Below are 15018 nucleotides of genomic sequence, written 5' to 3'. Positions count from 1 at the left end.
AGAATAGACAGGCTAACAAACGCAGATAAAAATATAACGACCTTGTGCATGATTCGGGTCCTCTCAAAAATGTATATGTAAATATATATTTGTGTGTATACTAGAAGGCACTTGATACCAGTGTGACAACAAGTTTTGGAGTCAGTTGGACATATACAGTACACAGATAATTAACTGTGTAGTTAACCCGCTTCAAAACATTTGATATATGTCTTTGTCTGGATAGGATGTTTTAGCCAGGTTGGTTCCACAATGAGCCTTAGTGCACTGATCTTACACCCACACTAATTCTCAACTAGCCTGCACAGCTCGGCTACAACCTGTGCTGCTCTCTGATCTTTATAATAACACCTTCCGCTCCAGTGAGCGTTTCCATCATGCCTCTCATTCTTTAATTACAAAAATTTGACGTTTTGGATGAGAGGTCTTCAAGAAGCTAAAGCAAGTCTCCTTGCAGACGGACACTGCCGGCAGGCCAGCCGACACTCCGTGGTCAAATCAGGCGACGCAGAAATTATGCTGCGCGCATATACTGACATTTATGGTAAACGCATGTAAAGCGTTTTTTTCAAAATAAACTACTGAATATCAAACATATTTACTTTATACATTAAGAGATTTTTCAAAGTAGGGTCCAACTTTGCTTTGAAAAATCTCTTAATCTATACAGTAAAAATGTTTGAGCAAAGTGTTTTTAGAGTACTTTGAAGTATCCTGAAATGATCTATTCAACAGTGAAAATGTTGGACTTTACTTTGAAAAATCTCCAAATCTATACAGTAAAAATGTGTGATATTCAATTTGTAGGTATTCAGAGAGGTCCTGATTACAGAAATTACCTAACTGAAGCTAAAAATGTGCGATTTTTATTTTCTAAAATCTCATATTTGATATTGTCAAAATTCTATTCATAAAAATGACACAGGTAAGAAGATATATACTTCTTGTGATTTTAATCCAATAAATTATTTATTAAATTATTTATTTTGTATAGGCTCCATGTCAACAGTTTATTTTGAAAATCGGAAAGTTGCCGTCCCCTTTCTGTGCAGTTTGGATGCGTTTACCCTCAGTATATGAGTGCAGTAGGATTTCTGTGTCGGCTGATTTGACCACAGAGATGCGAGTGTCGGCTGGCTTGACCGCAGTCCGACGTAGGCTGCTGTCGTACAACTTCTGAAGATAACATGACTTGGACGACTGAGAATCTTCACCGATGTATTTCACAGGTGTTTGTTTTTTGTATAACCCTGAAAGCAGTTATTTATTAAAGGTTGATTCCCATGATGTATTAACGCAAGTTGTAGTAATGTAATTATCCTTTTTAAGGTCATCATGTGTAACAGCAGAATGTGGCACTTTGTCAGAGACGCAGTTTGCATTTGTCCCAGGCACGACTAGATCAAATATATTCTCTGTGTTATACTGCCACCTTATGGTTAGTATGATGAAACAAACCACAGACAAATGAACACAATTTTGATATCGTGACAATTGACACGCAACCTCATAAATGTCGGAAGTCTCAATTGACGACAGAGGGAACAATAACTTCAGCTCTTACTTTCTTCTGAAGCAATGGATTATAAGGACATTTAGGATTTATACGTGTGTGAGAGAGAGAGAGATTTTTAGGGGGAAAGAAGTTGAGAATGAATTTTCTATATTCATGTCAGGAAAGTGGCTCTAAAGCTGTAGACAAAAGGATGTAGCTGTGACAGTGAAAAAAAAAAAAAAAAACAGTAGCTTCCGCTTATGCTTTCAAAATCATGCCACACCTAAATGTGTGAAAAGAACTACTGGGAAACTTCTCTCAGATGATTCAAAACAATAACATTTCAGTTAAGAATGCTTTTTTTTTTTTTTATTTTGCCCAGAATCAGTCTCATAACGAAAAATGTGTTTAGTGTTGAGTATGTCAAATTTTAAAATACAAATTGAAATTGGAAGGGAGAATGTCTTTCAAACACAACACAACGTTTCTTCTTTCCTATATGAACAGGTTAGACAATAAAAAAAAAAAACATAACAGCGAGCCCTCACATGAACAATTTTGCCAGTTTCAGTTCCCCCTTCGACTTTTCAGCAGAGATAAGCAGTTTGAATGAAGGAGAACAAAACCGTGAGTGTAGATGGCACATTTCCTGTTGCCTCAACCAAAAAAAAGAAAAGTGCAGATGTCATCGAGAGACAGGAAAGCTTGAGTCTTGAGGTGAGTTTATAAATGAATCGGTCAAACACACCCATCTCTGTCTATTTCCTCTGCTGAGCTTCACTACACAGCAGTTATATGACTCGACTCAGAAACACGGCCTCTGCAGGTGCAGCTCAATGGAAAATGTGTCTCATCAGGGTCTTCCTTGTCATGTGTAAGTTTGATTTTTATTAAATGGCTTTATTTTTTTGTGATTTATCTGCATCGAAAGATTATTTGAATTTACATTTGTTCCAGTGACCTTTTATCATTGTTTGATCTTACAGATTCCACTGCTGTTTGTGGAGCTCAGACTGTCAAAGATGGTAAGATACATTTCACACGTTATTATATCCAAGTATTTATTTTTAGTTAAAAGTAAAAAGTTTTGGTCTGAAAGCATTTACACAAAACATCACATTCATCAAAAACCTTTAATGTTAGGTTGTGAAAATTAATGTATTTGATTACGTAAAATAACAAACGCACATTCTTAAATGTTTTACTTAGCATGTACTAAGTTAGAATTAGACCAGACATTGTTTAGGAAGTAAAGCATGTGTTATGTAAATATGAGGAACATGAAGTACTATGTAGTCATCGGTCTTGACAGTTCCTACATTTATACTTCTACTCGTTCAAGTACATTTTTCTCTATCACATTGTGCAAATAATTTGTGCCGATTAAAACTAACGCCTAATATGCTATACTTTTTCCATTGTCACTCTTTTTGCAAATCATCTTCCTGATTAAATAATTTTTTCAATTCTTCAAATCTTCAAATGGAAGAACTGTAAAATGTTCCAAGGCAAATGTATGATGTTGTTTAACCGATGGTCCAAATCCAATCTTCCCCTCTGATGAGCAGGCAACCTGAATCTTTGTCATTTTGATTCCTTGTGGCAGCTCTTGGTTTTAACGAACTTGCTCCTACAGCTTAAATCTTCACTTTACATGTGGACACAGCACAAAACCGTTCTGATCTAATGTCTGTTCTCTAAACATCTCCTCTCATCACCAGTCACCTCCACGCCCTTTTCTCTGACCTCCTTTGAACCAACATCGATGGAAGCTTCGACTGTTTCAGGTTAGATTTTAAATATGAAGAAGCAAAGATGATCAAGCAGTGTTCTTCATTTAAAACATCTTACATTTTGTAGATTTACAGTACAAAGTCACTACTTTTATATGTACCAATGTGGCCATGAGAAATGTCCTATGTGATATCACCAATGTCTGTGATCAAAGGGCTCAATTAATAATTGTAGTTGTTTATGTCTGTACTTGTTTGTTTCTAGATCTATGCCACAATTAAAATGTGCATTGAAAAACTATTAGAATTATATTGTTCTTAGGATATTACTGTCTGTTTTGAGTTCATTTCAATCTGTTTCACATGCGAAACATTCATAACATTAATTCTATGTATTTAAGACAACAAATCAACACGTGAATAATAACAAAAATATTCCAACACAGGTCAAAATGCTAGTAGTCCTTAATGGGTATGCTCTTTCAGAAAAATACTATTTTTCAAAATTATTATTGATATATTCCATTCTTTATTTTAAAGTTCCAGAGCCTCCTTTACCATCCCTGCAGCTGCAGTCCAGCTGGTTGGAGGTGTTCCCCTCTGAGAAAGTGGAGTTAAGATGTAACATCAGCGGCAGCTCTGACTGGACGATCGTCTGGCTAAAAGATGAAAAGGAACTAGTCCCAGAACCAAATCTGTCTTTCTCTGCAGACAAACCGATCCTTACTATCACTGCTGCTTCACAAATGATTTCTGGAAGCTATTCCTGTAAAGGGCAACACAAAACAAGCAGCGTTCGGAGTCTTTCCAGCACCTCACTTAAGGTCACAGTTTACCGTAGGTGTCATTATGTTTCATCACCCACATTTCAACAGAATGTCTCATTATAATAAAGATGAACTGAAACATTTTCTTCACTCTTTCTCATTAGAAAACAAGCCAAAAGCGACTCTGAGTCAAAGTCCAAACTTCAACAAGATGTTCCCTGGAGAGCTGATCAACTTCAAATGTCTGGTTGATGTGGCCTCTGGATGGGAATACCAGTTGTACCATAATGGAACTGAAATTAAAGCACAGGATACTCATACCATAGTTTCTATAGATCATTCTTACAGTGGAGAATACTTCTGCAAAGCTAAAAGAGGCAAAGAACAGTTCTACACAGAGCCGAGTGAAACAACATCCGTGCAGGTCTCTGGTAAGTGTGTCACCATAGACTCCACCACAACCACAATTTATTCATTTTCATCTGCATGAACCTTTTGCATATTTGTATTTTTCTTAAATCTTTCAATAGCTTGCAATGCATTTGACATGTTTGTGTCCCTTTCTCAAACCCTTCTGTGATGCAACTAACCCTGAAGATTTCTTTGCCATGCACATTGTCAGATCCACCTACACCATCCTTGAAGTTGCTGTCTCCATGGCTGGATGTGTTCAAAGGCGAATCAGTGCACTTCTCTTGCGAGGTTAGCGAACCTAATTGGACATACTCCTGGGACAAAAATCGGCACAAGATCGAGGACCTGGACAAATCGTCTCTCATCTTCAACTCGGTCACTCAAACCGATCAAGGAGACTACGCATGCAGAGCTCACCTGAAGGACAGGCGTGTAACCTCTGGATTGAGCAACACAGCTACAGTCAAGGTTTATGGTGAGATTCCTTCCTTTGTATAACCTACATTTACTTTACACTAATTCACGTAGAGCAACGCTATATCTTTACAATAAAGAAACAAATGTAAAAACAAGGAATGGCTCGCTCATAGTGATGAACTTACAGTGAATTGTCACCCTAATCTTTTCCGAGATTTATATTAAGTTACAGAACATTGTTTAGCTGTTTCGGAAATATTTCCCGCAAAAGCTGGTGGAGACTAAAATAGAACTCAAAAGAAAGTAAACACTGAACTTACATTTAGCAAATAGTCAAAAACACAACTACAAATAACTCATAATGTCAGCGACTGTTTGCCAACAAGTTCACTGAGTTTAAAGCTTATGATATATCAATGTTGTTTTACACCATCCATTGTTTTTACACTAACATTTTGGGATCATGCTAACCAGCCAGATACAGAAAAATGTACTTTCAATTTTAAGCATGGACTGGAAGCACTGAGCTAAACCTTTGTGCTAAGATAAGAAAAGAGAAGCTAACAGACTGTTCGATAGACCATATTTACTAGGCATACACTGAGACAGAATGGTATCAATCCCCTCCACTCTCACGAAGAGGGAGAAATCTTCATTTACATATCTCATTTTGTTCACTCAGTACTAGGTAGTCATTGTGATACAAACCAGAGCCAGTAGAACCACAGTCTAGCTCTGCTCTGTCAAAAATTCTATCTTTAGTAAGTTAGTGACATTTGAACATTTTTTATTGACCTTATGTGTTATATCCGATGTTTATTGTTATTACTGATGTTGCATTTAAAGGGGTTTTTACATACTGCTTAATACTGCTTTTTCTCAATATAAAGTACACTTTATTTATAGTGCACTTATTTATAGTGCACTTATTTATATGTGTATTTAATTTACTTTATTTATATTTGAATTAATTAACTACGACAGTGTCAAAAATATAAACATTATACCAAAGGGGTAATAATAAATGCAGACTTTACATCAGAACTGTATTGTTTTCCTTTAGGGCTTTACAGATGTAGCTTGTTAAGTTGCTGCTATGTGAATATTACTGCATCACAGCGAGAGAAGCAATAATATTGTGTGTTCTTTCAGAAAACACACCTGAACCAACACTGAGCAAGGTCCCTGATTTCACCCCAATGTATGCTGGAGAAACTGTGAACTTCACTTGCACAGTTAACATGTCCACTGACTGGATTTATCAGTGGTATGAAAATGGAGAGAACATCCCTTCTGCCACCGGCAAAACCTTCAGCCTCCCTCTTAGTCTTTCTAATGGAGGGTATTACTCGTGCAAGGCCACCAGAGGAGAAACAACATCAACCATCCACAGCAGGGAAATACAGCTAGATGTTCATGGTAGGTGAAGAAAGCAAAAAGGTATTTTTTTAAAGCATCGTATTTAAGGAGAAGCCAAACTGTCGATTCACAATGTGCATCATATCCTCAATAGAGTTGTCATTTTATGTTGTCTTGTCATTGTCACTTACGCCTTATGTTTTAAGGCGTAAGTGACAATGACAAGACAACATGACCTCAGAGCTGCTACAAAATCGAGTGAAAGAGCATGTTGTGTGCATCCTGCTTCTGCAATCTTAGGCACTTTCTGTTGAAGCAGGATGTTGTGGTGGAACATGATGCAGGGAGGGATAGTTCACAAGGGTGCAGTACACAGAGGTGCAATGTTAGTCAGAGAATACGTGTTTCATTTCTGTAAGAGTGTGGTGGAAGCACGTCAGACATACTTTTTGACTGTCCATATAAACCACTTTATTTAAAACGTTATTCTGAGCACGTAAACTCTTAGTTTTTATTGTTAACTTTTCTATTCTTTAAATAGTAAGGATAAAGGCAGTGCTTTTTTACTCTTTCTCCTCAATGGACCAATGTGCTGTATGTTGACAACTTCCTCATTGCAAAGATGTTACGCTAAGTGTCTTGTGTTTTTAGAAATTCCTGTTCCACATTTGAAGAATATGACCGAGTGGTTGGATGTGTTCCCCACTGAGAGTGTGAAGTTGAGCTGTGGGATGCCGCGCGGCTCTGGCTGGACCTATACCTGGTACAAAGCTGGAGAGGAGGTCAAGGTTGATGATGCTGTGTCGTTTGATCCGGATAGATCCATTCTTTCTATTAGCTCTGCTTCAGCTAAACATGAAGGACCATATAAGTGCAAGGGACACCTCAAGGACAGATCTGTCAGCAGCAACACTGCCTCTGAACTTTCTCTCACAGTATATGGTGAGTTTTCTTTTAAATGTGTTATTCTATAGAAATTTGATCGATTGATTGATGTAAATTTACACACAAATAAATAAGCTCAAGAAAGCATGTATACCTTCGCGAAGGCTGAATAATTTCGGGGGAATTTATAAAAGGAAATGTTTTCTTTATTTTGGATACACACAATTTTGGGGATTAGTACATGAGGATGGATAAATATCTGATATGACATAATACACACAGATACATGTCTTCTGCTTTTGTGTTTTTAGAGGAACACCCCAAACCTGTGATGAGTCAAGAGCCAAAGGCTGACAAACTGTATGTTGGAGAGTCAGTGTCCTTGGATTGTAAAGTTGAAATCTCGTCTGGTTGGGAGTATCTGTGGAGCAAAGATGGAGTTGCACTCCCTCACAAGAGTCGTACCTTTAAAATGAATGATGCCAATTCATCAGTCAATGGGAATTATGAGTGCACAGCAAAAAGAGAAAAATCGACATACCAAACACAGCCTAGCAGTAGACGATCCTTACAAATATCTGGTGAGCCAAAGAAAGTTGGGTTGTATTGTGTATTTTAATGGATGTCTTTTTGTGTGTTTGTTGATTTCAGGGGAAAAAATTCGACAAAATTCAAGCATCTCAGGAATTTTTTGGGAAGTGGCTCATGTGTCTGTGTGTTTTTAGAGATTCCTGTTCCCCAGTTGAAGCATGGTTGGTTGGATGTGTTCCCTTCTGAGAGCGTGAGATTGAGCTGTGGGATGGAAGAAAACATCTCTGACTGGACGTACACCTGGTACAAAGACAAACAGAAGGTCCAGGCTAATGATACTGTGTCTTTTGACTCGGATGCCAGGAATCTCTCAATCAGCTCTGCTGCAGCTAAACATGCAGGACCATATAGTTGCTCAGGAAAGCTCAAGAGCAGACCTGTCTACAGTACCAGCAGCTCTGAACTAACACTGTTAGTTTATGGTGAGATTTTTCTTTTGTCTTTTTTTAAACAATTCTTGGACATGCTCCAATACCGACCAAAGTTTGCAGGAAATTTTAAATAATTTTTTTTTAATTAAATATATGTATATATATTAGCATATTAGTGCAGGGCTCGGCCTACAACGTAACCCTAGTTCATCTTATTTCTTTGAGGGAGCTTAAAAATGTGTTTTATGTGCGATAGAGAAGTTAATCATTCAGGTGAGGTGAGGAAGTTGATACTCAGACCACTGGTTGTCCATCTGGTTAAAGGCGAGTGTTTCCTTCCTTAAATACTACTAGTCCAATCGCTTGTCATTATTTCATCACCCTCAGATACAAAACCCAGAGTCACACTGATGCAGGAACCAGAGTACGACGAGATGCATACTTGGGATTCAGTCTCCTTCAGCTGCCATATTAACGTCTCCTCTGGATGGGAGTACCTATGGTACAAAGATGGCACTCCACTCCCACTCCAATCTGGACACAACTATAACATCAGCTCTGTGGTGACCAAAGACACTGGGTTATACACATGCCAAGTAAAAAGAGGAGTGGATGCAATCTTACACTCACAACAGAGTCAGGCTGTAAAACTAGAAGTTCTAGGTAAAGTGTTTCTGACTTCCACATTTTTACTTTTTCTGTGCACATGTTGGATGTGTTCATCAAAGTCTTTACTGTGTTTGCTGCAGAACGCCCTAAGGCTACTATACTCCTGCTGACAGGCTGGTCCGAGGTGTTCGCCACTGACAGCTTGGTGCTCAGGTGTGAGGTGCAGGCAAGCAACGACCAGTGGAACTACACATGGTATTACAGCTTACCTGTTTCCTAATTATTCAATTTACTGCTGTGTGGTTTCTTACCTTTCTGAAGATTCATGCACGAAATTCAACATACATTTCAACAGGTTCAGAGAGGGAATTCAAATAAATTCGCTGACCTCTGAGAAACATTCAGTCACACCCCAGAATAACCCAGAGCAAAGCCTGTACACCTGCCAGGCCAATCGCACTGGCCAACCATCTTATTCAAAACGCAGTGATTCTTTCAAGACCAAGAACCTTCGTGAGTAAATGTGACATCTGAAAGTTATGAGATTTTACCCGACAAATATTCTCTCAGTCTCATTTGTCTGTTTTTGTTTTGAACCTGCAGTTTTGAAGAGGAGGGTGCTTCTCTCCATCTCTGGCGTTCTATTCTTCGGCCTTATCGCTGTTCTCCTGGGATGCATTGTCCTCCGATTCATCCGCAAACCAGGTGTTGTTTTGGTTCCTTTTGAATGCAGAGAATGATTCCAAGCATCTACTTTATGCAGGCAGCTATAATCAGTTTTACTATAATAAAGTTGGATAAAATGCCAAGTAAAGACATGGCCGCTTGGAACAGATGAATCTACAGAGATTTGTCACTCAATTATTTATATTGTGTGTAGAGCAGCTCAGAGTTTAACTGTCAGTCCCACAGCTTCACTTTTCTGGATCATTGTAACTTCTATCATGGGGTCATTGGGTCAAGGTAAAATACCCAGATCATTTTCTCAGCTCTAGGTAGAGACCAAATACGGAGAGACTTGAGGGCGTGAATATTAGACTTACATTTGCCAAGTGATCAACACAACTCCAAATGAGTAATGTTGCTCTGTGTAGATGTAAATTGTATTTATATAGTGACCACTATGTGAAGACCACTCAAAGCGCTTGTGCATTTTATCGCAAAATAAGAAAACTGTCAAGGATGTGACCCGTTTTCTTTTCCTGTCATGCAGCTGTAAATGACGACAAACCCGAAGAAGAAAACCTGTTTCTCACCATGGCCCAGCTAAAGGACCGGAGTGGTAAGCCTGACACCTCTCATGAATGTGGTTTTTTGGTCACCATTTCCTCATAAGCTGCAGATGCTGCCCCACCAGTGATTCATAGACAAACTATTTTTGTATTTACTGTTAGCGAAACCATATGCAAGTTTGGGTCTGACTTTAGGTGTTGGCATTATCTGGTGTTCAAAGTTTTTCCTCCCTCCTGCAGATGCACCCGATCCTATGGTTGAGTACCTCACCGATGAAGGACTGAATGCATTGCCTAAAGGTAAATGACTAAGAGATGAATAAAATAGAGGATTTACAAATTGGAGTACTTATATTACTGCAACTAATGTTTGTTTTCACGGTTGAATAATCTGCTGAAGATGGTTTCATATATAAATGTCAGATAAAAAAGAAAAGTCCATCTTAATTTCCCAGGAGCAAAGGTGTCGTGGTTCAAAACCCAATTATGTTGAATTTGCTGTCAAAAGTCTGAGAAAACCTGACAAATGTCACACATAACAGTTTGTAAGGATACATTTTTAGCCAAAAGTATGAGAAAAAAGTATTTAACATAATAGTTTTTGATTCGAGTTTGATTCGAGTTCTTTCAAAGGCAAGAACGTCAACTAATTATTGTCCATCGAGTCCATCCTTCACTGACACTTTCTGCTTTTCTTTTTTAACAATGTGAACCGCAGAAGCAGATGAGAACGGCACGCTACCCATAACCACAGAGGAGGGCCAAGGTAAAACTACTGATGAAATATTTTCTCTATCGTCGTGGTTGCTGTGCCAGCGTCTCCACAGCTGAGACATAACTTTCTACTGATCCGTCACATGTTGCTCTTTATATCCTTCCAGCTCTGATGACTGAGAGCGATGATACGGAAGAAAACAAAGGTGGGCTGGTGTCCTTCAAACAATGAGTCACTGAAGATGGATTCACAACAATGTAGCGAAGTCCATGGCATCGATGGACATAAGGCACCATATATTTCGATATTTATATATGAAAGTATGGGTGGACAATTTTTCTGTTGTGCAATGCTTATCACTGCATTGGAATAATAAAGGTTTGGCTTTACAGTGGCATTGGTGGAAGCTAAACGCTCTATGGTGGCCATCATAGGAAGTAAGATTCAGCTTGTCTGGCTTAGCCTCATGTAGTCGGACTTTAAGCCTCAGATATGCTTTTTTATTTTTATTTTTAACATTTTTTGCTAATGAGCCACGGGTCATTTGATAAAGAAGGTAGAGAGTAGTTGTGGAGAAAGCGCAGGGATGGCATGTAACGGCCTGAGCTGAACTCTAACCCGGGCCTGCAGAGAGGAGGAGGCAGCTTCATTAGTGGTACGAGCGCCATTAGGTGAGCTACCTGGGCACCTCACCTCGTCCTGATATTCACTGCGTTAGTATCAAAGTGCACTAGAGGATCTACGTTTTAAAAGGTCATGTATATATTCTGAATTGCGCGCAGTGCTAGATAGAAGTAAATGTAAATTTAATACGATTTTCACAACATTGTGGGCACCAAATTTAATCAAATTGTTGATGAGATATTGCACTCTGGAGCGATGGACAGAATGTCATTGCAACACAACCGTGTATAGATTCAACTTGGTTGGGGGTAATTGTACATTTCTTTAACTGATGTATTGATGAATTTACTGTAAAAGGAAAATAAATATAGAACATATTTTTATGTGAAAAGCAACCAAACACACATTGTTGCTTTGAGTTATGCATTGTACATAAAGTGATCATCTGCAGGATAATCACTTACCATTTCAATTCTTAGAACAAACACCAGATGTCACAACGTATTTAATGTAATAAATGATTCAGCAGTGAATGTTTTTGCTCTGCCGGTTGGAAACTGTATACAATACATATTTATCTAGAAATTCAAGCATTTTTGTGTCTTTCAACAAAATTATTAAAATACAAAATACAAAATGTTGCCCCCAGAGTTCATTAAAACTAATATGGATTGATTTGCACCATAAAATGTGACTGCAAGAAACACATGTTCAAAAAGTGGTGATTTCACAAGAAGGCGGTGGCGAGATCTTGTGCACCTGTAACATGGGTCAAAGACAAAAATAAAGGAGTCATTATCAAGAAAAACATTTACATTTCATATAGACAGTAAAAAGGATGTACACTCACATCACTGCAAACACAAAACGTAGCAACTTACATCTACTTGAGGATGTCAGCCAGTTTGTCCACATAGTACAGATAGTTCTCCTGACAGTCCTCCCAGGGTGTAAAGCTCTCCTCATCTTTGTCCACGTACGTCTCCCAAACGTGCACAAAGTCGGACGGCTTCATCATCCGCAGTTTGCAGCCAGCGCTCACCAGAGCTCGGAGCCCCTCTACTATCTCGGGCTCCTCCCACTCAAAGAGACGGGAGCAGAATATGCAGAGGCGCAGCTTTTTGCGCTGCTTAAGGATGGTGGCCAGCTTAGCTGCACAATCCAAGCAAGGACTGGATGATACATACCATGTAACATCATACTCCTGTGAAGCGTTAGGGAGCACCTGGAGAGAGAGTTACGGGGGCATTAAAGGAGAACTAGACTTACCACCCTGCAGTTATATGTCTGCCAATAAGTGCAGTTGCACACTTCATACTCCAGACTCATATCAGGTCACATTGACCTTTGGTCACTGGCATCTAATCAGCTCATCTTTAATCCAAGTATCAACTGATCCAGATTTGTAGAAACTCTCTAAGGTTCAAGAGGCAAAATATGTGTCTTATTTAGACCACCATCATCTTAACGGTTGACCACCCAAAAATCAGTTAATCTGTCAGTCAGAGTGAAAGTTTGTACCTAATTTGAAAGATTCTGACAAGGTGTTCTTCAGATAACATGTTTACAAGGTGACCTTTGAGTCCAAGTGAACATTTGTTCCAAATTACAAGGAATTTACTCAAAGTGTTCCTCAGATGTAACACTTATGAAACCATATTACGTCATATACAGAGACCTTGCCCTTTGACCTTCGATGACTAAATTCTACTCATTTCATCTTTGAGTTGAAGTGAGCGCCTGTAGGGAATTTGAAAGAATTTCTATAAGGTGTTCAATCATCTTCACAAGATCAAAATTGACTTCTGTCAGGTCACAGCCACCTTGGTCTCTGACCTTCAACCACCACTATTGAATCAGGTCCTTCCCGAGTCAAACTGAGCATTTTCTCCAAATTTAAAGGAATCTCCTCAAAGCATTTTTTGAAACACTGTGTTCACAACAATGTGATGGATGACACCCCATAAACAAAATGTCTACGGTCCCACGCAGTCAAACAGGTATACAAATCTTTCCCACTGAGAACTGAGTGTGTGTTCATTACCTGCTGAAAGAAGGCTTCTTCAGCATGAGAGGTGGCATGTTCATCCTCCATATAACCTTTCAGTGGCTCCACGCTGCCTCCTGCTGTGTCCACTCTGAAGCACAGGAGGGTTTTGTTCCTCCCTGATGAGTACTCCACGTTCCTGAACTGAAACTTGAAGTAAAACTGGCTCATCAGCTCCCTGGTGGACAATGAGAGTGAGAGTTTTCCTTAGATACAGTCAGAGGTGTGATTGTGAACAGGCAAGGCAGGCAACTGCCCCAGCCCATGAGGGGGCCCCCGAGGGCTGAGAAACTCCACAGCAGTGTCTCAAAATGTGGCCAGTGACTCCACCCCTGCCCAACCCCCTCTCTCTTAAACAACCAATGGAGTATTTGCAATGACATGCTGGTAGGAAAAACTGTCAAAATTAAAGCTCTGTATCATGCTTAAAGTTTGAATTGAAAGTGAAGAGGAGGATTCCTGACAAGGAAGAGGAGTTATCCATGTGAAGGGGAAAAAAGAAAGTCAATACCAATGGCAACTTATTCCTGCTTATGTCCAAAATGGCTCTTCTTTGGTTTTTATTGTTCAGTATTTTTTTTAAATGTACTTATGTAAGTGAACTTTTTTAAATAAAAAAGTTTACACTTCCTACCCTCGGTTGGTGTAAGATTATTTTTAACTTTTAACTTTGAAATGTTGACAATCGCTGTTTGAGGGGCCTCCTGGGAAATTTTGTCAAACTCCTTTCCTGGTGAAAAGGTTTTTCACTTCTTCACTTCTTCAGAACTTCAGCATTTATGATTTTTCAATCATCCAAATCATCCCTTAATCCCTGAATATGCCATGATTCAGTGACTTAACCCATTGTTTAATAGAAAATGAAAAGTCCAGTCGATTACAGGAATAGATCTCTTGTAGCTTTCAGTAATAGAATGGAGAACAGATGCTACAGGCGGAGTGGTGATATGGCAGGGGCCGGAATCCTTGTCGGCTCCCTGACTCATGACTATTCTTACTACTTGGTTAGTACCGGTGGCAGGTGCAAGTCATTTGTATAAATCCTCATTGAAATCCAATATAGAACATTCAATGGAAGCCATATAATCAAATAGAGAGAAAAACAACTTCTTCTACTGAAGGGAATAACCAAAACGTTTGTTAAAAAGCAAAACAGGTTAGAAAGCACAACATGCTGACTCTAACTCTTGTGGAGTGTGAATAAAGTCTTACTCACCCTGTGACAATCTCAAACGGCGGCAGCTCTATGGGCTGAAACTCAGATTTTTCCTCAGTGCTGGCCACCTCCGCTCCTGAGGCCCCTGCGCTTTCCCCATTCCTCTTCTCTTCTTCCATTTTCGGCTGCTCGGGGGTGTTCTCCGAATTCTTCACAACTTTCTCAGGCCTTTTAACACTTTTTTCCTTCCCATTTCCTTTTTCCTTCTTAACACTTAATCGGCTGTTTCTGTCAGCCATGATTTTGCGTGAGTGGGTGACAGTGTTGGATAGAGAGAGAGACAGAGACAGAGAGAGAGAGAGAGAGAGAGAGAGAGAGAGAGAGAGAGAGAGAGAGAGAGAGAGAGAGAGGGGATTTAGTTAGGGTAAGTGGAGAGATAACCCTAGTACATGTACAGAAATAGAACCTTTTGTGTGCTGAGGTCGGAATCACAGCATGCGAATGACTGGCAGGGGCAGGGGGAAGGTGGCTCGGTTGACCCAGCCCCCCTCATGCCCTGGCTACTGAAAGGCCAAACGCAAGTCAAAGTGCCGATGCGGCACG

At 39.4% G+C, this 15018-nt stretch overlaps 2 protein-coding genes across 2 annotated transcripts; one reads left to right on the top strand and one right to left on the bottom strand.

Annotated features, from left to right (window-relative positions):
* The first annotated feature begins 2115 nt into the window (after positions 1-2115).
* LOC133956915 (titin) lies at positions 2116-11849 on the top strand. Its single transcript, XM_062392282.1, has 18 exons — positions 2116-2369; positions 2482-2520; positions 3217-3282; positions 3769-4065; positions 4160-4426; positions 4618-4884; positions 5979-6245; positions 6837-7127; positions 7382-7651; positions 7796-8083; positions 8420-8695; positions 8782-8896; positions 8997-9154; positions 9245-9346; positions 9855-9923; positions 10114-10173; positions 10592-10639; positions 10755-11849. Exons 1-18 carry the CDS (start codon positions 2291-2293, stop codon positions 10817-10819), a joined length of 3024 nt encoding a protein of 1007 aa, XP_062248266.1. The 5' UTR covers positions 2116-2290; the 3' UTR covers positions 10820-11849.
* apobec2b (apolipoprotein B mRNA editing enzyme, catalytic polypeptide-like 2b) lies at positions 11700-14770 on the bottom strand. Its single transcript, XM_062392283.1, has 4 exons — positions 14476-14770; positions 13257-13437; positions 12094-12437; positions 11700-11971 (listed from the first exon to the last, which is right to left on the bottom strand). The coding sequence occupies exons 1-3, from the start codon at positions 14712-14714 to the stop codon at positions 12096-12098; spliced, it is 762 nt and encodes a 253-aa protein (XP_062248267.1). The 5' UTR covers positions 14715-14770; the 3' UTR covers positions 11700-11971; positions 12094-12095.
* Positions 14771-15018: the final 248 nt, after the last annotated feature.

This window comes from Platichthys flesus, chromosome 7 (assembly GCF_949316205.1).
Source record: "Platichthys flesus chromosome 7, fPlaFle2.1, whole genome shotgun sequence".
In the NCBI taxonomy this organism is placed as follows: domain Eukaryota; kingdom Metazoa; phylum Chordata; class Actinopteri; order Pleuronectiformes; family Pleuronectidae; genus Platichthys; species Platichthys flesus.
This window is presented reverse-complemented; position numbering and strand designations above follow the sequence as displayed.